This window comes from Enhydra lutris, unplaced genomic scaffold (genome assembly GCF_002288905.1).
Source record: "Enhydra lutris kenyoni isolate GAN:26980312 unplaced genomic scaffold, ASM228890v2 scaffoldscaffold26, whole genome shotgun sequence".
NCBI classification, from domain to species: domain Eukaryota; kingdom Metazoa; phylum Chordata; class Mammalia; order Carnivora; family Mustelidae; genus Enhydra; species Enhydra lutris.
In genome coordinates, this window is record NW_019154110.1 from 3,916,877 (window position 1) to 3,938,534 (window position 21,658).

General features: G+C 44.7%; 2 protein-coding genes across 2 annotated transcripts in view; one reads left to right on the forward strand and one right to left on the reverse strand.

The window, feature by feature from the left end:
- The first annotated feature begins 1,223 nt into the window (after window positions 1–1,223).
- Window positions 1,224–5,708, forward strand: LOC111151472 (abhydrolase domain containing 15). The gene is made up of 2 exons (XM_022509480.1): window positions 1,224–2,147; window positions 4,169–5,708. The coding sequence occupies exons 1-2, from the start codon at window positions 1,279–1,281 to the stop codon at window positions 4,692–4,694; spliced, it is 1,395 nt and encodes a 464-aa protein (XP_022365188.1). The 5' UTR covers window positions 1,224–1,278; the 3' UTR covers window positions 4,695–5,708.
- Window positions 5,709–11,269: 5,561 nt separating this feature from the next.
- Window positions 11,270–21,658, reverse strand: part of LOC111151808 (TAO kinase 1) — a 174,950-nt gene continuing 164,561 nt past the window's right edge. Inside the window, exon 20 of the mRNA XM_022510019.1 lies at window positions 11,270–20,534. Coding sequence (XP_022365727.1) covers window positions 20,073–20,534 — 462 coding nt within the window. The 3' untranslated portion in view covers window positions 11,270–20,072. The remainder of the gene's footprint in view (window positions 20,535–21,658) is intronic.

Genomic DNA, 21,658 nt, shown 5'->3' on the forward strand with positions numbered 1-21,658 from the left:
GCTTAGGAAGACATTTGTCACCGTGAGGTGGAAGACGCAGGGGGGAGAAGGGAGAGCCGGCTCGGCTACCCTCTTCCCAGAGCCCTTCACCTTGGCCTGGCTGAGGATTGAGGAAAAACGGGAACTTGGGTGGAGGGTGAAGGTTGAGATGCCCAGCCTCAAACTTCGAAGTAGAGCAAAAACGGGTTATTTCGAAATAAAGAAAGAACGTGACTTACAAGAGGGTTATTTACCCATCCCTCCCTCGTTCCCCTGTAATTGCCAGCTACTGAAATGATGAAGGGACTGCAACCCACCCCCTGCCACGGCCCCATCGCAGACTGACAGGCATCCCCGAGCAGGACGTCTGAATGCATCTTTTCCCCCAGCTTGGTGCTGCTGCTTCTGGGGAAGCCCTGCTCAGGGAGCGGTGTTGAGGATTTCCATTAACTGCAGCCAGGCTCCTGGGAGCCCCATGCTCCCGGGGTGTTGGCGTTGGGGGGGGAGGCGGTGTCGGGACGGCGCGCTAATGCAGCGCCGGCATCAAATCCGCGGTCGGACGGGACGCCGGCCCAACCCCCGCTGGCCCCGAGCCGGACCCCCCGCCCGGCGGGGCTCTAGTGTAGTTGAGGGCGCCCGCAGGGCCGAGACAAACACCGAGGTCAGAGAGCACGTCCGAGCCTGCGAAGGGAGGAGCGGCTACTTGCTCCGGCTGCAGCTGCAGCGGCCCCGCGGGAGCCAGAGAGCCAGCGCCCGGTGCTGGGGTTTATTCACTTCTTCCTTTTGCTACTTCTCAGCTGCGGCCCCTGAGGGCGCAGCGACTCATCGTCTCCCCCCAGCAGCTACACACTAAGCGGGGCCGACGGGAGGGGTCGTGGGGGGGTCTCTGATGCTTATCCCGTGCCCCGATCCTCGGTCTCCGAGTGTCCCCACTCTCTGCCGCCAACACCCAACTCCTCGGCTCGCTGCCCTCCCCACTCCCTTCCGGCTCGCCCGCGCGTCCTGGCTCCCTTTTTGTGGCCTAGGCTCCTTTCACCTTCTGCTCCAGCTTGTCGCAATCTCTGTACAAAGGGCCTGGGGCGGGATTGGGGGCGGGCGAGGGGAGCCGGGCCCGAACTGGCTGCCTCTGCGGGGCCATGGCCAATCCGGAGCGCCCACCGCCCACCCCCACCCCCGCGCAGGAGAGCCCTGGGCAGCCGCCCGCGGCCGGGCGGAGTCGCCCGCAGAGTGGGGAGCTCGCCGAGGGGACGGCCCCGCCGCCTGCCGCCCTCCAGCCGCCGGGGGCTCTGCTACCTCGCCATGCCGCCGTGGGACGCCGCCCTCGCCCTGCTGGTGGCCGCGCTCGCCCTGCTTGGCCTGCTGGCCCCGCGGCTGCGGCGCGCCGTCGGAGCGAGGACTGTGCTGGCGGCCCGCGGCCAGGACCACGAGGAGGAGACGGGCGGCGGAGGTGCCGCAGACCAGTTCAGCGACGGGCGGGAGCCACTGCCCGGCGGGTGCAGGCTCATCTGTAAACCGTCGGCGCTGGCTCAGTGCCTGCTGAGCGCCTTGCGACGCTCGGCAGCGCTGGAGCCGCGCCCGCGCTCCTGGCTCTGCGGGCCCCACCTGCAGACCCTCTGCCACTTCGTACTGCCCGTGGGGCCGGGGCCTGAGCTGGCCCGGGAGTACCTGCAGTTAGCGGACGACGGGCTGGTGGCCCTGGACTGGGTCGTGGGACCTTGTCCCCGGGGCCGGCGGGTCACCAACGCGGGGGGCCATCCCGCGGTGTTGCTGGTAATCCCCAATGCGTGGGGGCGCCTCACTCGCAACGTGCTCGGCCTCTGCCTGCTCGCCCTGGAGCGCGGCTATTACCCGGTCATCTTCCACCGCCGCGGCCACCACGGCTGCCCGCTGGTCAGCCCCCGGCTGCAGCCTTTCGGGGACCCGTCCGACCTCAAGGAGGCTGTCACTTACATCCGCTTCCGACACCCGGCGGCCCCTCTGTTCGCGGTGAGCGAGGGCTCGGGCTCCGCGCTCCTGCTGTCCTACCTGGGCGAGTGCGGCTCGTCCAGCTATGTGACCGGCGCCGCCTGCATCTCGCCGGTGCTGCGCTGCCGCGAGTGGTTTGAGGCCGGCCTGCCCTGGCCCTACGAGCGGGGCTTCCTGCTCCTCCAGAAGATGGCCCTCAGCAGGTGGGTGACAGAGGCCGCAGACCCGCAAGGAAGAGGGGGGCGTAGGGGTCTTGGGCTGACGAAGAAACAGCCCTGCCTGGTAGCGAATCACATAGGTTTAGGGCAATTTGGGCAGGGCTCTCCGCACACACTTTCCGAAGCTTTCCAAACCCACTAGACAGAACCAGGGAAACAGGTTTAAAGGCCATGGGCGGACTCAGCATCATTAGGGTAGAACATTATGGGGCCCCATGGCCTCGTGTTAGCCCCAGGGTGTCCTAGCAACTGAGCACCTACCTCCCCCACCTGTAAGCCGAGGCAGCGGCACACGTTTACCACTTAACCCACAGCTTGTCGAATCACCAAAGAGGGTTCTGGAAGCAATTAGGACTGATTGTCTGCCCGGAATGTTTCCTTATTAGTCTTATTAGTCTGTGCCTAGAGGTGACAGGAATCAGAAATTTGGTGGTATGTGATTTATTAACATTCTCTGGATTTGCATATTCCTTGATATGGATCCAAAAATGTAAAGAATATGTCAACATACTTTTTAAAAAATCTCCAAAAGGAGAGCAGTCCACCCCTAGAGTGACAGGTGAGGCTTTGGCACTGAAGAGGCCAAGCGACATTCCCACAGCGAATGACCAGGACTCAGCTTGCACTGCTGCCTTCCTAGGAGGTGGCAAAATGGGGTCAAAGACATTCAAGCAGAAAGTGTGGTGTGGCAGAAAGACCTGGGATGTGCAGGCAGGCTCACTTCAGTTCAAATCCTAACACTGGGTAGGTGCTCAAAAAGTGATAGCAATGGTAATTTCTCTTCCTCTCCTTGCCCTGTTTTGTTCTGAGGAGGCCAAACCCTGAGCTCAACAATGGCCCCAGGAGCTGTCATGGCGGCCCAGAACTTCTGGGCCTCCGAGGCAAGGTGTTCTCCTTTGGCTTGATTGCCAGTTTCCATTCCCAAATAACCTCGGCCCTCCCCCTGCCCCACCCAGTGCTGACTCGGGGCACCTGCTGGAGGATAAGGGGAGGGAAGCGGAGAGGAAATCTGGGCCTTTAGCATCTGCCCTGCCTATAGAAGTTCGGGATGGAAAACTCAGGGCAAGCCTCTTTGGATGTTTGCTGGAGACACACATCCAGATTCAACTGGCTAAGTCTGGATTGATATGCCCAAAGCACTGAGCTGCCCATCCCGGCCTCCGAGTCAGGGTGCCAGGCTCTCTCCACGGAGGTGGAAACAGCAGAAATGCCCCTCTTCCCCAGAGCAGTGGCTCTCAGGCTCCCATGTGGGAACTTACCCTGTAAAGTAATTATACACCTGGCCACTTCCTCAGCCCTTTCTAGGAATACCTGTACCACTGCTCAAGGTTTGCCTTTATCTGGACAGCATGTTAGCTTGTAAAAACTAGACTAATATAACCTGAAGAAAGATGTTAACAGTGGAAGGGGGGTGTCACCTGCTGGTTTGGATAGTTTGAGCCAGGGGGTTCTAGCAGGGCTTCAGGAGATGACGGTTCAGAGCAGGTAGCCTACAGAGGGTCAGGAGTTGAGGTCAGGAGGAGAGCTGTCACAGTGGATCAGCTGCTGTGAAGTCACTTGCTGCCCCCAGGGTGAGGCAGGCTAATGCCATGAATGCAGGCCTGGTAGGAACTGTGACACAGCACGAGGGAAGAAATGCCCTGAATGCCTGCCCATGTTGCCAGACCTTTCCCTTTCCTTAGAGAACCCAAATATCTGCACTTTATGTGACATCTCCAGGTTTTCAATGATGACAGTGGGGCACCGGGCCTGCTCAGTCTGAAGAGCATGTGACTCTTTATCTTAGGGTTGTGAGTTCAAGCCCTGCACTGGGCATAGAGTTCACTTAATAAAATCTTTAAATGATGACAGTGAAACGGAAGTTTAAAAAAGTGTCATACGGCCAAAGGATGTCTCTGGGGCCAGAATCTGGCCTGTGGCCTGCCCCTCTGGCACGCCTGTTGTCAGTTCATTTCCTCATGCTTCCCTCTCTTTCCTACCCTCCCTGCCCCTCATCATGCTGCCAGGTATGCCTCGGCTCTGCAGGACGCCGTGGACACCCACAAGCTGTTCAGGAGCCGCTCCCTTCGAGAGTTTGAGGAGGCCCTGTTCTGCCACACCAAGAGTTTCCCCATCAGCTGGGACACCTACTGGGACCACAACGATCCCCTCCGGGATGTGGATGAGGCCGCGGTGCCTGTGTTGTGTATCTCCAGTGCCGACGACCCCGTGTGCGGGCCCCCGGAACACTTTCTGCCCGCGGAACTCTTTCACAGCAACCCCTATTTTTTCCTCCTGCTCAGTCACCATGGAGGCCACTGCGGCTTCCTGCGCCAGGAGCCCTTGCCAGCCTGGAGCCACGAGGTCACCTTGGAGTACTTCCGGGCCTTGACTGAGTTCTTCAGAACGGAAGAGAGGATGAAAGGGCTGAGCAGGCACCGGGCTTCATTCCTGGGGGGCCGGCGTCGCTGGGGGACCCTGCAGAAGAGAGAGGCCTCTCCCTCTTCCAGTCTGGAGGAGATCTTTAGCTGGAAGCGATCATACACGAGGTGAGGGCCTGCCTGAGAACAGAGCTGGGCATGCAGAGTCCTGAACCAGCCGTGAGGACAGAAGGGGGGGCTGCACTCCGGAGCCTTTGTGGCTGATTCGGCCCCCTCTCTTCGACTGGTCTGTGGAAGAAGGACCTTCCAGCAAGCTGGTGCTCACTTTACCCTGAGAACACTCCTGCCCCAAGGTTTGCTCAACACATTCCAGCTCTTCCTGGCCCGCAGCTGGGCTGTCACTGTCTTGCTGTCCCGTCACCGACCTCATGAGCCAAAGAAGAGCCCCTTTGAGTCTATGGACTCTTGAGAAAATGCTCTGTGACTAGCAAGGGCTCTAGAAAGAGTGGGTGTATGTGCGTCATTGGAAAGCTCTGTCTCACATAAATCACCAGCTCTCTGACCCTGATTCTTGAGCCGGAGCCACTCAGTGTCATGAGGACAGGATGTTTGTGTCTCAGTACCACTTCCCTCCTTTGGTTCTGTGGCTGCGGCGCTCTGCTGACTTCAGAGCCGTAGGGCTGCGTCAGTCTTTCGTGAGTGTGGGAAAGGCGGCCGAGGCAGCAAGTGCTGTGCTGAGACTGGGCTGGTGCGGACGACGAGGTACGGAGAGCATGTGTGTCATCTGGAAGGCTGAGGTCCCGTCTTCCAGACGAGTCCTGCAGGTCTCTGTTGGGCTGATCTGGGCCTTCAGGCTAGGACTTCAAGCCTAGGGAGATCTTCAGGATGATTTTAGGAAGAGGGAGTCCTCGAACACAGGGCCTGCCAGCCTCTCAGGCACGCTGGCTGCTCCCTCCAGCACCATTCCTGGGGATTACTCCAGAAAGTCCCAGCCAGAGGTGTTTTTCTCCTGCGATGCGGGCTTCTTCTAGGTGGTGAAGAGTATAAACCTGCTATCTTGGGTGTTTTCTGGTTCGTTGCCTTCTTTTCTGACACTACTACCAGCCTCTTCCCTTCCAGGGCCTGGAGAGACATCTGGGACCAGAGAAAACAAAAGTTCCAAGAGGTTGGCTAGCGCTTACTCAGTGATTTACGAATATTTCACATTACCACGCTTTTTCTGCTCCATTTATTCAAAAGGCCATCTGTGTCGATGTAGAAAAGCTTCTTCCTGGAGCTGGCCCCTCACTGGCGGGTTTTATGGTGTTTGGTTTTATGAGGAATAATCCTGAAGATCAGAGTAAAGCAAAACATGCTACAGATTGATCCCCACATCCTGGTTTAAATTAGGCCATTAAACAATATCATAGGACATCTAGTTTTATGTGTGGCTATGAACTTTGCCCCGAAGTTTTATTTTAATTTGTTATCAAGAAAGAAGACACCTATTTTGACAGGAAGCCCCCTCCTGGCCTCAAGACAGCAAACCAATTTTAAAGAGGAGAGAGGTTTATCAAAAGCCCCGTCCTATGGCTCAGTATGAGGAATTCCAGGGATCATAATTTCAGATTTGGATCATCTTAGTCCAGCTGTGTTCTAGATCAAATTGGAAGAAACTCTGAACTATCCTAAAATCTCACCTGAGGTGCAGAGGACACTCAGTTATATCTGAGGCACATTATCCTGTCATGAAAAAAATCACTTCCCTCCTTCATTTCTTGCTCCCCTCCTCCACGTTCTCCATCTGATAGTCTTTCACCCTTTCTGAGCAGAAGTAACGAGGAACTGAAATCTAAAGCCATTCCGCTGCTCCTTTACAGCCCCTGTAGAGGGCTTGCTGAGGAAGAATTCCTTACATCTGGCCACCACCCCCCTCCCCAGCATCTGGTATAGTAAGGATTTCAGTTAATTAGGGTGCTGCAGCTGCCCCACCCCCCATGCAGGACCCCAGGATCATTCAGAACTGACTGCAAAATGGAGAGCAGCCCAGTAGGTTTTAACCTGTTGGGGCTTATGGGGCCCCAAGGGCTGAGCTCTGGATTGTTCTTCTAGGCCAGATACCATGGGACTCTGGTTTTTTAAGGTAATAGCTTTTGGAGAAATTGTGGTTGGTTTTCTTTTCCTTTTTTATAAGAAAGCAAGCCTGGAGGGGTGGGGTGTGGGTATGTACACGTAACATTTTTCTTTCAGTGACAGCCCCAGCTTCATTCATTGCCTTGGACCCACAGCCCTAGTACCTAGACCCTAAGGTATTTCTCCTCTGTGTCCCCTGCACCCCCTGTGCTTATAACCTGTCTCAGGAAGCCACTTCTTTCTCATCTTTCCATTATTGCTTTTTCAGGAAAATTTGTCAAGAATGTGCAGTTCCTGTTCAAGTAGGTTTGGGTGACCCTGACTTTCAGTCTAACTGAAGGAATCGCCCATATTCACTCAGCTTTGGTGAACAGCTGATCAGACAAAACCAGTGGGAAGAACCCCAGGCACACTATTCTGAGACAATATGTGACCTTTGAACAAAATCCTAAGTTATGCGTTTGAGGAAACAAGAAACAAACAACAAAATAAAACTAAGACCACCCAAAGAAGTACCACTGAGTTGGTTTTCCAGGTCTCTTAAGAGCCTTAAGCGATCCTCACAGGCTTCATTCACTTGCTTGCCTTCCTTTGGGTCTCTTCAGTATTTCTAACCACCTTCAAGTCTTAAGAGACAAAAGCAGCCCCAGCCCCCAAAACACAATGGCTTGGAGGAGGTATGATGGAGTCCTCGGTCTCCCCCCACTGGATCAGAATGCAGGAAGCAAAGGACTGCCTCTGAAGGCTTCTGATCTCTAAGACCTAACACTGTGCTTGCTATAACTTCATTCTCCTAAGAGAGTATTTTATGTTCTTTATACATAGGTTTCTAGGGTGGCTTGGCCAGAGACGACAGTATGCAGAATGAAGCCCCAAATCCTCACTTTGAGGAGATACCATCTCTGTTTCGAGTGAAGGTATCCTTCCTACGACTTGAGTACTGTTAAAAAAAAAAAAAAAAAAAAAAGGCCTTGACACAGGAAGTATCAGTTTGGCTTTATACCTCAAAATTACCCCAGAGTCAGAAGCTCCTCTCTACTTATTTTCCAGCCAGACTGCAGATCTTCTGTCAGTCAGCCATCCCTGGTAATGCCCAGGTATCTTCCTTTAGAAATGAACTTTAGCATGAATTCCTCTCCCTGCTTAAATAAGCAGATACAATTGGCCACTTGGGTAGAATTTGGTAACAATGCCAATGAGTATTTGTGATTCTTTCACAACCCACAAAGGATGGCATCAGAAATCTTCCCTAGTTCTCATCACTGGCAGAGACAAGATTGAGAAGTTATACACAGGGAGTGCCTGGAGACGGAGTGAACACCTCAGGAAGCAGGAATTCCCACATCACTGGTGGGACACGCAAGCTAGACTACTGTTTGGCACACATCATGGTGTGGACGTATGCCAGGAAATAAGGGTGTCCTAAATGAGTTTTTTCTTTTATTTTTTCAAGTAAGCTCTATGCCAAGAGTCACATACTCTCCTGACTGAGCCAGCCAGGCACCCCAAGGGTGGCCTAGATTAGGTAGAAGGTCTCTTCTCATTTGGGGTGAACCAAAATAATGCAGATGAGCTTGGTGTGTTGTAAAGACTTCTGGTTGGCTTGAGGATCAAGGAGATCACAGACCTGATCCAGATTCTGGGAGTTGGGAAATGACATAAGATTTTAATGAAAATTGGGCCACCCAGGCACCCCAATAAATAAAATCTTAAAAAAAAAAAAAAGATTTTAATGAGAATAACCTTGCCAAAGTGACCAGAGGATGTTTTAAAATGTCCAGGAAGAACTAAGAGTTTGAAGGAAAACTCTTAAAAGACACTACCAAAAATAAATGTCTCTAGCCCCTCCACCTCCAGCCTTCCTGTGTAATGAGGTAATACCCTAGTACTTACCACTAGTGTGGTTGAACAAAAACTTCTCTCCAACTTGTTTGCTTCTGAATAATAAATCGCAGTCTCCCTGCAACAATGGAATGTCATTATTTTTTAAATCTCCAGAAAACAAAGGCACTGTTTGTCTTCTGAAGTCCTCTGTGTACTGAGCCATACATGCTTACCTACCTGCAGAGTGAACAGAGCCTCGGTGTACATTCTCTATTCACCGGCTGTTGCTTCACTTCTGTACATCTAGCTTTGTGTCTCCCCACGCTAACCAGTGGCAGCTCTGTTTAATCAACAACCAGGCCTCCTGTTCTGGGCTAATAATTTCCCAGCAAGCTCAAAATTCCCTGATCATCAGTGGTACCCACATAGAGATATTTTCCACTGAGCAATTAGTAATTCGGGCATTGAATACAGAGTACTGAAGTAGCTTGGAGATGTGGGTTCCAGTTTCTACTTTATCTGTGACCTGTGTGTCTTTGGGAAAGTTATTTTACAAGTTGTTCCATATGAAAAGATGGAGACTATAAATAAGCCCTAATTTTTAAAAGATTATTTATTTGACACAGAGAGAGAGAGAGAGAGAGATCACAAGAGATCACAGAGAGGCAGGCAGGGAGAGGGAGAAGCAGGCTCCTCGCTGAGCAGAGAGCCCGATGGGGGGCTCGATCCCAGGACCCTGAGATCATGACCTGAGCCGAAGGCAGAGGCTTTAACCCACTGAGCCACCCAGGTGCCCTAGACCCTAATTAAAAAAAAAAAAAAAAAGATTTTAGAGAGTGAAGAGTGTGGGGTGGTAGTGGAGAGGGTATAGAGGAAGGAGAGAGACTCCCCACTGAGTGGGGAGCCCAACATGGGGCTCAATCTCAGGACCCTGAGATCATGACCCGAGCTGCAATTAAGAGGACGCTTAACCGACTGAGTCACCTAGGCATCCCAATAGGCCTTAATTTAGGATATCTGTTAGGATATAATGAAATAGTAAAAGTAGGTGAGATCCCATTCTCTAAGTCTACTTAGTTCATCAACTGGAACTCAAAGATAAGGTGGCATCTGCTTTCAGATCAAAATGTATTCTCCAATTGTTCTAAGGCCAAGAAGTTCCAGTCATTCCACTGCAAATTTGGGAAGGGCCTACATGAGCTGGGTCCTGGTTGTCCAGTTGAGGGCAGACTCGCCCCACCCCCTTTTCAAACACGTGTACACCTACACATACTCAATAACCTTGTTGTAGCTAACAGGGTTCACACTGGTTCATCTGTTCTGCTGGCCAAAACCCATTTTCCTAGTTCTTATAAATGATGGTCAGAGAAGACATGGCTTTCAAATCTCACCATTATTAGTGATGCAGCTAAAGACCAGAACCCAAACCAGTGTTGTTTATGCCATACTTTGCCTTCTCCTAATCCCATCACTGGCTGAGATGACAGTAAATAATGCCCATTTTAAACTTCATAATGTAAAGGATGGTAACAAAAAGGGAAAGAATTTGTCTTCCAAGCTACTCTAGTACTCACCTCTGTGGGGAAGCCATGCACATTAATCTAAAAATGGAAGCTGTTTATTGCATAGTCCCAACGCCCTCTTCAACTCTGTCTCCCTCTACTATTAAGAACACGTATTTGCAGACATAGTAGCAATTAAAGTCACTCTACGACACACAGAGGAAAACACTGTCCTGCAGCTGCTTCTCTGAGATGTAAGTGATAGCACGGGTTTATCACTGCTGGGGCTGTGATAAATGCTGTGGCAAACTTTTATTTCTATTCAAACTTTTTTACAGTCAGGATAGGCTTTGACCCCTAATTTAACTCCAGGCATCTTTGATGATTAAACATTTGTTTTGGGTTGTTGATAGGGGATACAGGCTTAGACGTACAAGTTTTACCATACTTTCCTTCCATGATAGTCTGAAGAGCCCAAATGTAGGGAACAAAGCTGAAAGAAATCTTGTTTCTTAAACCTTTTTTGAGTTGCTGCAAATTCAAGGTAGGATGTTGGAAAGGCTGGCGATAGGCAATGTGGGATCTAATCTCGGCTCTCTCACCTGCCTGCTTAACCCAAGCAAATTACACTACATAACATGTTAATCTCAAAATAGCTCAGTATCACCACACTAGGGAGTTAAAAAGCTATGTTAAAAAGTTAAAAGTGCTTTTCCAGAAAATATTCTATTCAATGAAACAGGCAATACTTTTTTCAAAATGACACTTAAAAACTTTCCCAATTAAAAAAACATTAAACTCCCTCTCCCCAAATTAGCCTTCTTACAAAAATAGTCACTTTAACCGTGTTTTAAGCAATGGGCCTAGATTAGATATTTGTCCCATACAGGGGCAGAAAGTATGATGATTTTCAAATCATCAAAAAGTGAGACCACCTTGTGAAGTTTTTACAAGGTTCAGGAACTGCATACATTCACGTGTCCATGCGTGCGGAAGAAGCTGGAGTTCTACAGACTAGAACACTGGTCTGTATAAAACTGAAGAACTTGCATCAGACCATTAGAACCTAAAGCAGAATCACCTCACACCTGCAACACAACAGGCCACTTCATTTTCTGGGCAGAGTTTGAGGCAATTAGGCTAGAGGGTTCATGTTCACATCAGGGACTTTACTCTTACCCGTACCTTACACACTTCTGTAATAACGCCAACATCCAGCATAGTGCCTGAGACTATCCAACAGTCACTTAATTGAAATATACTTTATCATTGAAATAAAATTACTTAAAAAAGCTGAACAGACACTCTGTGTACTAAAATTACTTTATTACAGTTGATTTTTTTAAACATTTCCTTTGCTATGATACAAAGGATACTTACAAACAAAATATTACATATGACCTTGTTTTCGCTCTTATGTTCTGACAACTTGGTAACAGCTTTAAATGCACAATCTATACAATTAATACAGGTTATATATGAACTATAAGGTATGTTGAACCAGAAGAATACTGACAATATACTGTACAATAAGCCTTACCAGTTAGTGCTGCGGACCATTTCTACCAAAAGGAAAATGCACATCTGTACAGTCACCTTTACCAGCTGGTGCTGACAGTGAGGGAGAGGCTTCTTCCCCATTGCAACCCTTGATAAGCCTCCACTGTGGGCGTCTGGTTGGTCCGAAAATTGAGAGGACTGTGTGTATTTAAAATTAGTCATTGGTAAAGTGGCAGAACATCACTTTCAACACGATAATCTCTCACACCAAAATATCAGTCCTAGTTTTAAAAGACCACAAGTCCTTTGTGTACAAAAACCCTACAGGCTCAAGGGCTTTGGGAGATGAGAAGATGAAGGCTGCCAAAAAAGGAGGCAAGAAACCAAGCCAAAATCTAGGTCTTGCAAAATCGTCATTTTTCCCTTCACCAAAGGGAACTAGAAATGTACAAATTCATTGATGAACCTCAATGATAACGTATCAGTTAGCTGATAACCCTCATTTTATCTGGACCCCTGACTTGTGGGAATAACTGAAAGAGATTGTGAATAATACATACCACTTTTAGAAAAGAACTTCTTGCTTAGTTAAAATATTCCCTTCAGCCACCAAAGCTGGTCCTGGGCTAGTACAGGTGTGCATTCATCTCTCAATGGTCTACTCAGAAATGATAAGGTTACAGCTTTTTTTCTTTTCTTTTTTCTTTTTTAAATAAAAAAGCAATTGACTGAAGCATTTTTCTTTTTTTTTCTCTTTAGGTAAATAGCAAAAATAAAAATAAAAACCAACCCTGGCATTTGCACAAATAATGCAAATGGAGCGATATGGCCTTTAAGGTAAGGAGTTAGTAGAAAGGAAGAGAGAAGTGAAGAAAATTCAGAGAAAACAATGTATTAACTTTTCTTTTTAAAAATTTCTACAATACATGTGCAAAAAAATCATGCTGGTTGAGGAAAACAGGGAAATGAGTATATAAAACTAAAAACATAAATAATATGTTTGGATGACTGGTGAAAGCAGAAACCAACCTGGGTTACAAAAAGGATTATACATTCAAGATGCTCTTAAACCCAGTGGGATAACTTATGTTAAAACTGTGTTAATAGTTAACGTTAAAAATCTCAAGTTTGTTTTTAAATCTTCACAATACAAGCAAAGCTGTTTTAAAATATACACTATACATATTTCTCAAAGTCTCTCCAACCTCATTAATGCGCATTAGGCTATCTTTTTCATATACTAAAACAAGGGGGTTCTGAAAGCTAGATTGCTCAGAGTAACCCATCCATTATTTAAATGTCTTAAGTTTTAAATGGGTTAAAAATTTTAGCAGACTTACATAAATAGGATTTAGCAACACAAGTGTTAATTTAAAAAACTCTAAAGCATTTACAAAATTATCTGGTTGGAATTGTCTGGGAAAGTTATGTGCACTATTACTTTAAAATGTTATTTACATCAGATCATTGCTTTTGTAAAAATCTCTAAAAGATAAAAAACAAAACTAAATAAGTTTGGAGAATTAACCTATTCTAAACTAGCAGAGAAGGATCATAAAAGGAAAGGTAAAATCAGAAAATTGTCTTCTAATAATCCCACATATCCTCTCCACTTGGATTTTGCCCTATGAAACCACCTGCAACTCCTATTAGGCTCATATATCAAGTGTCAAGATAATGTGGTAAAATATATCTTGTCAGATAAATTACTGGCCTCAAGTGGAATTTTTTTTTTTTTTTTTTTTAATTTTCCACCTTGTATCTCTGGTTTGGATTATTTTAGAACACATATATGTAACTAATTGGTGGGGCACTCTAAGTAGGCACAATTCCCATTTAATGTGGAATAAAAGGTGTAACACATAAAATGTTGGGGAGAAGGGGTGGTGTTTTTTTGATATTATGAAACGCAAGGAAGCACATTTGGAATGGGCACCAAAAAAGAGCTATCTGGCAACACACCAGGGGCAGCCAACATCTTAATAAACTAAACATAGTTGTCTACGACAAAAAGGGGGTTAGAAGGGTTTCAGGACCCCCAACCCCTGTTTGATATGTGCCAAACAGTCACATGGACCAGCCAGAATCTGAAAACATTAAGCAGTTACATCTTTAAATCACATAATTCACTCCATGACCATGTGCAATTTATAGTAACAATAATGTTCATGCTGAGGCAATGTATTTGAGGGCTCAGAAGAAGCAAAATGTGCCACTGAGAGAAACCTGTTCCCACAAGACTGGTCTTCATGCTTTCAAGTGGCCCTAATACATCTTTGAAGCTAAGCCAAGCCATGCAAAAGCAAAGAATACACACTTTTGTTAACAGCGGTCTCATTTCTAAAACTCCACTGACCTCAGGGTTGCCACTGAAACACAGGAGTACTGAATGCACACAAAAGAGGGCTCACGGATTTTTAAAAATGCATTTCCCTCATCTGTGTTTACCAGCCTTTAACACCTTAGGCTACAAGGCATTTCAGAGAAAGGTTTAGTGGGGATAATGACAAAGGAACATATGTAATTCTGAAAACAGGAAAAATGCCTCGGAAACGGGATCAATGTGCCAGCAGTTAGCATAGTTCATTTCCTTTGAAAATTCAGCTACAGAGCCCAATAAACAGTTCCAAGCCATAATGTTATCACCTGCATAATTTACATAAACATTAAAACTCTTGCACTTTATAGACAAAACGCACGTCTGTAAACATGGCCACTGGGGGAGGGAGGCTCCCTACCTCATTCATGATTGAAAACATGTAATCATTATATTAAATAAAATGACTCTGCTTCAAAAAATGTAAAACCTGACCAATGATTAAGCTTTATTTTCCCCTGTTTAACAACATTTAAGCATTAATTCTAAAAATGTCCCCTAGGATGGTTTCAGGATTAAATGCTAGGACCACAACTGGCAATGACATCAACTCCTCTCTAGCTGGCACAGACTTATAAACTTTAGTACAAAAACAAAAAAATACAGAAACTAGGTCAATTTGTTAGCTACATATTTACAGATAATTACATGATTTTTCACTCATAATTGCTAAAGAACTATGAGTGAAAAGGAAACTGTGCAGGCTGAATTACCCGTACTTTGGGGGGAATCCATGGGCATCAAGACACCCTTTTCATTCATTCAGAAGTCTCATCTTCTCTCCACTTTTTCATGGCAAACTACCTACAGATGTCCAAGTTGGTATACCCAGTGGGCATCCTGTTTCAGAGAGGATTAACTTTTTTCTCTATTAAAAAAGAATCTCTCGTATATTTAAATTCAAAAAATAAACCCGAAGCAATCAGAAAGACACATACATACACACACAAAAAAATCTCTGAAACTTCAAAAAGGATTGCTGGGAAACAAGTTAACAGTGATGGTGACATAGTAAGTGGCTCCCCAGTTTTAATTCTCTGCCTTTATTTTCTTTAAAGGATATCTATTTTTGGGTGGGTGGGAGGGAAGTGCAAGTTTAAGAAACCCACAACAGGCAGATAAGGTGCATACTAATTTATATTTCTTACAATCTGAAAGCTATCATTAAGCCAAATGGGTTTTCTTCCCTTGTGTGAGTGAAATTTTGGAAATCTGAATATAAACGAGGGAAAAATTAGTCAACATGACTTTAAGGGGGCTACCAGAATTCAGTAGAAAATATAAATATACATTAACGGAAGAGTTCTCAGCTTCACTTTCTTGCTCTAGACAGTGTTTAAATAAAACTTACTTCCTTACAAATTAATAGTCATTTCCAATGTAGACCTATTGTGGTGATTTCATAAAAGTGCAGACAACATAACCACACACACAGCAAAATAGACTTCAATCAGTAGTCCCTGCATACAAGAGGCAAGTCTGCTAAGTGTACAGCACAGTCTTCATGAGGATGGGAAATTTCCAGTTCTTAACTAGGAGTGAGTGAGTGCCTTCTCAAAGGCAATGCTAAACCTGGTTGGGGGCACTATCACGTTAGATGAGGGAAAAACAAAACAGAGAGAATTCATTTCTCTTTAATAATGATCTGTATTTTGGTAAGCAGCTCAAAGATGACAGCCCGAGTTTTGGCTTTGTTCCTTAGAGAAGGTAGTTCTCTAAGAAACAAGAACCTCTTCTTCCATCGTTAATAGGAGATTCACACTTATACGCCTTAAATATATTATTTTCTGACTCGAATACACACTAAACACTTCACATTGTGAGCATGGGATAGAATGCAGGACCATATAAACCTCCCAGGAAAGGCTTGCTGTGTTGGGCCAAATCTGTGCTTAATAGCAGTGGCTCAGAAGGGCTGGAAGGTGCACGAAGAACTTACTATTAGCAAGCAAGAGAGGGCAGATCAAGGGAGAAAGCCCCACACCAATACCGTATCCTTCTCTCCCAGTGGCCATTTCCTGTTGATCTCACAGTTTAGGAGAACCTTAGATGCTTTAGCAGTAATTCCTTTCTTGGCTGTTTCAGTCCTTAACAAAATTTGTAAGTATTAGTATCAGTGGAATAAAAAGAGTAAGAGGATCAATGGCATCGCTCCTAAAAATCACGTTTAGATTGTGCACATGGAGACTGCGACTTCCTGGTTCTTTTCATCATCTTTGCAGAGGAATCACCACCAGTGTTTTCAACTTCCACGGTTCATTTCTCTCTGCATCACGTATCTTTTATTGCGTCACAACACAAACTCACAGAAACACTGACTGGCTCCTTCCCCAGCAACATTTTACTGGATTGTAACTTATGGTTCCACATTTACTTAACTTTCTTACCACCCACGCAAGTGCTAAGAACGGAGTAAAAAAGAAAAGATTGCATCTAATGACCACCTTCTCATAAATATCAACCCAGAATACTCATTCTTAAGAAACACATGCATTCTTGCCTTAACTGAGGACTGAAGTAACAAACAAAATAACAGAACCTTAAGCGCCCTGATGGAAATGTACAGTATGAATTACATCCACCTATCTACACACACATATAGACACTCATATGTATATACAATATATACATACAAATGATAATAGCTATACCAAAATGTGCATATTTAACACAGTTTTAAAAAGCCAGTAGATCATGGTATAATACAATTTATTTCCACTAGTGAATGGCACACATGGAGAAATGCAAAGGAGGTGTTTCAAGTACAATATTTTTCACAGGTGAAAATAAACAGTATTATTCCAGTGTCCAACACAATGTATTCTATAAAAGTTTAAAATGCCAGACATTTAGTACTTAAAGAAGTAGAAAGTTACTAAAGTCTGCCTTATGGTCTGAAAAACATACTCATAGAGTTTTCAATTTTTAGATAGAGGGTGAGGAAAAATAGGAGGAAGTGTCAAGGACAGTTTTAGTGTACTCAATGGTCTTGACTTAAGTCTAGGCAGCTGAAAATCATGACTATGCTATAAAGTTCAATTCACCAAAAAATCCTTGGCCTTGGGTACCAAGCATATTATACCTGTGGGGGTGGTTCAAACGCAGTACTATTCATCTGTAGGCACAGAAATGACTAAAAAGAATGGCAGCTCTAAATAAAAGTTATATAAACACATTTCCAGCTAACATTATCTGTATCAATGAAAATACTTTCAAATACTGTAATTTGGGGTTAGAGCAAAGTTTAATAAGAACAGAGAAAGTATGTGCAAAAGGAAGGAAACCCAATTAGCAATAATATATTTCAAAGTATGAGGTTTTGCATTTTTAAAATGCTAACTTAAAAAAAAGGAGAGACAGTGAACACAAGAAACATTTTACTGCCAAGTTCTGGATACCAGATATAGCATTGCAACTTTCTGATATGCTGGACAAATTTCCCATACTTTTTATTTTCTTAAATACATATATACCAAGTGAACACCAACACTGGGGAGGAGGTAGTATTAATTTGATCAAATGTTGACATTTGTACACCGATTCAGAAAGTGCCTGCTTCTTTCTCTAGGATCTCTCAAAACCTTTCCAATTTTTCTGCTACAAGCTTTACTCTTTGATGATTCCTACCATATATGAGATTCCTCAGAAGTTAGATCTTACAAACACACACAAACCAATTAATTGGAATTATTTTTGCAAACTATAAATATTTTAATTAAAATTAACTTAATGGAATAATCCAGTATAGTCATGACCTACATGTAAAACTGGTTGCCACACATATCAAGATACAAAGCCCTACTGGATAGACATTTGGAGTCAGTATTCAATCACAATTACAAGTATATATGAACTCATTCACTCAATTTGACTGACTCAAGTCCACAAGTAGACTTTAACATGAATCACTGGTAGTGTTTTGGATTTTCAAGAGTTATGTATACAAAATTGATTTGCTCCCCTAATCCACCCCACCAGTAGTACAGATGGGCCAGCCTGAATAGTTTTTTAAAAGGTATCAAATTCCATCACATTTTTGGACATTTAATTAATTTTAAAGACCTCTCCTATCATTTTCCTCCAAACAGGTACATTTCTCAATTTGTTAGAAATACTGTATATTTTAATGCAAAAAAAGATATTGAGAAAATTAAAAGCCCCTTTCATTAGATAGGACAAGTGCATGTTATGTTCACTTAAAAACTGGTAATCTTGAACATGGCCAAAAGGGCAATGTATCTAAGTACTACCCGAAACACTGCCTACAACTGAGTGTGAATTCTACTGTTATCTTGGTTTTAAAAAGATTTACGTTAAAATATTAATTTTTCTTCCAGTTACCTTTAAATGAAATGCCAGAAACACCTAGAGGGGATTCATGGAGATTAAGATGACGTATGTGGGGAAGACAAATTTGGCTGACAAAACCAAGATTTCAACAGTGCTAGATTACTGTTTGGTCATTAGTCAGGTCTAGGTGAAGAGTACCATTGAGAGGGACTTACAGAATTCTAACTTGGAGCCCTCTGACCACATGAAAAGTAGGACCCAGAGTTAGCAGCAAGGGTTCTTCAAGACAACTGGGGAGGGGGCAGGACAATAACTTGTAAGAAATGCTGATCTCACTGGAAAGGACATTTTTTTCCTTCAAGTCATACTCATAGCTCCTTACCCACCTTCAACTCAATTTCCACACTGGCTGTGGAATACCAAGTAACATCTGACTTTTAGCACTGGGTTGATCCTTCATTGCAAAACACAAAACAAAACAAAATATGCCCCTCTCTGGGAAAAAAAGTTAGCTTTTGTTAAGAGATTCCCTGACCACTATAACTTAACTTTTTTCTTTTTTTTTTTTTTTCTTTTTTAATTTGCCAAACTTGCTAGTTCCTTTTCAGTAGTACTTTAGCACTGAGGCTAGAGACTTCTGGAAGTGGTGTTTCCTATTGTGTGATGTTAACATGATGCCAAATGGTCACTAAGTCTCAAGGAACTAGAAGTTTGTAAAGTATTGCAGCAACAAAAACAGCCAGAAAAAAAAAAAAAAAAAAAAGGACCTGCACATGCAGCAAAATCTACAGTGGTGATGAGGATTAGTCAGCAGCTGGTAAAGTCATTGGCTCAGTGACTCCTGGTTCACTATGGCAACTACACATTTAAATAATTGGCTATTCTACTTGTAAACAGGAAATCCCATAAGCCAAAGGGGGGGTAATCAAATTATGTCTTTGTAGTGTGATGAGAATTCCAATGGATGGCAGTTTGCAAATATGGCATCATTCAAATGCCTCTGGCATTTGACTTGTATTGGCTACATGTCTTTGTTTTCATAAAAAGTAAAAGTACTGTCTGGGGTCTTGGGAGTTACAGAGCTTAGCTAGGATGAGATATCACAGTATAAGCAACAAAACATTAGGATATATAGGCTTCATCTCCTCACTCTGCTGCTGAACATACCCACCACATGAACTTTCAAGGGCCTCTCTCACCCTCTGGTCTCCCCTTTGAAGGCTCACAGGTTTGTTGATGCAATTCCCACACAACTCAGTGATCTCTTGAACACCTCCATCTCACCATGCCACAAAGAAGGCACAATTGAACGGACAAAACGATGAACAAAAACTGACAAACCTATGCACCACTCAAAAAGAACCAAGTTGTTTTCTACTCTCTGAAAAAGTCAATGCAACCCTTTAGTGTTCATGGATTTCCACTTTTTTACTCAATGAGGCTGAGAAGTCAGACCAATTTAATAAAGAAAATACACTGATGAGGGGATACAGGTGTATTTCCATAATCACTTGTTTCAGCATATGCTGCCTGCTGTGAGTGGCTCATGAGAATCTGGGGTATGCAGACAGGCTTTCCATCTTTTCCCAAATTTCTTAGGCTATAGTTGCCCCAAAGTGATGACTCAAGCCACTATGCTGCATTCTATTTTTTCCATGTTCAGTAAATACCCCCAATGTAGCCAATCTTTTTATATACACACATCAATTCCCCTTTTCAAAAATTTTCCAAAAGTTAAAAAACAAAACAAAACCCGGCAGCCAAATACTATGACATCCCAATTAGTAAACACAAACCAGAATGCTTTACAAAAATGAATGAAATATACCATATGCACTCAGCTCCCACACTGTAGTACCCAAGTGAGGAGGCTGCTGTGATGATGTCTGTAGGCAGTTTCATTTGGCAGACAGCTCCAGCGGAATTGCCACTCTCAATTATTAAGTTATGTATAAGACATGTGTGACCCATTGGATATTTGTGAAGTGACACTCGTGCTTCTGCTCATGCCCTGCTCTGTCCGTCCCCCAGAAGCTGTCCGCCTCAGAGCCTGAGGGCTATTGCGGACTCCCATACTGCTACCTCGGGGTACCCCTTGCATTGGCCCTGAAGGGTGACCCCATGGCTGGGGTCCACCTTGCATTGGATGGCCCCAAGCTTGTGGTGGGCCACCCATGGGATGACCCCAGTGAGGTCCTGGACCCCCAGTAGGATTGTGAGACCAACCAGAAGCTCCCGGGTAGCTGTGGCTAAATGCCTCAGGGGAGAGATTGGAAAGGACCATGTTACTAAAACCTAGTCTCATGCTTTCAGAGTCAAAAGCTTCAATTTCTCTGGCTTGACGCTCCAGCAGACTTCGTATTCGTTCTGTGCGTTCATTCTGCAAAGCCAACATCTCTTCTTCAATCTGTTTGGGGTTGGGGGAAAGAAGCAAAAAGAAAGCTGATGTATTTTTAAAGATCTATAAACTAAGGAAGCAATAATAACTCAGCTTTGAAGTGAATCAAAAAAAGGTTCACTTTGGCTACTTTATGGATGTACATTTTAAAAACTGAAGTGGGTGGGGTACCTCGATGGCTCAGTCTGAAGAGCATGCAACTTTTTTTTTTTTTTTTTAAGAGGGACAGAGAGATAAAGAGAGGGGCAGAGAGAGAATCTTTAGAAGTCTACACCCAGCACATGGCTCAATCTCGCAACCCTGAGGTCATGACCTGAGCTGAAATCAAGAGTTCCAGCCCCATATCGGGTACAGAGATTACTTAAAAATAAATAAAAACTTTCTAAAAATTCTATTAGAAAACTTAGATGTCCTGTAGGAATTGTACATAATTTATTTATATTTTAAAAATGTACACGATCGGGGCGCCTGGGTGGCTCACTTGGCTAAATGTCTGCCTTTGGCTCAGGTTGGGATCCTTGGAAGAAGCCCCGAACAGGCTCCTGGCTCAGCAGGGCATCTACCACTCCCTCTGCCCTTCCCCTTTGCTCAAGCTCTCTCTCTCTCTCAAAAGAAATAAAATCTTTAAAAAAAAGTATCAGATCACGTTCTTTTTAAAAATTAAATCAGACGACTTTATTTTTCATTTGATTGTAGTTGGTTGTTACATTAGTTTCAGGTAAAATTAAGCTCTTTTTTTAAGTAGGCTCCAAACACAACACGGGGTTTGAATTCACGACCCTGAATTAAGGGTCACGTGCTGTACCGACTGCAAAGGCTGGGGTGTCTGGCTGATTGGTAGAACATGTGACTCTTGATTCCAGGATCATGAGTTCAAGCCTCATACTGGGTATAAAGCCTACTTTAAAAAAAAAAAAAAAAAAAAGAGGCAAAGGTAATGACCTCTGATGACTAAATCAAGGCAATAATGATCAATGGCGACTAAATCTATTAGGTAAGAAGTTGAATGAAAAGGAAAATGGGGAACTAGCCTTATCAGACATCTCATAATATCACTCTAATAAATATGAGGGGCACCTGGTGGCACAGTCAGTTGAGCATTTGACTTCTGGGTTTTGGCTTAGGCCGTGGTC

Excerpts from the sequence above, each read along its gene's own strand:
- LOC111151472 (XM_022509480.1), top strand. The coding sequence starts at position 1,279 with ATGCCGCCGTGGGACGCCGCCCTCGCCCTGCTGGTGGCCGCGCTCGCC. Across the intron at positions 2,148-4,168 it reads CAGAAGATGGCCCTCAGCAG|GTATGCCTCGGCTCTGCAGG; the intron begins GTGGGTGACAGA and ends TCATGCTGCCAG.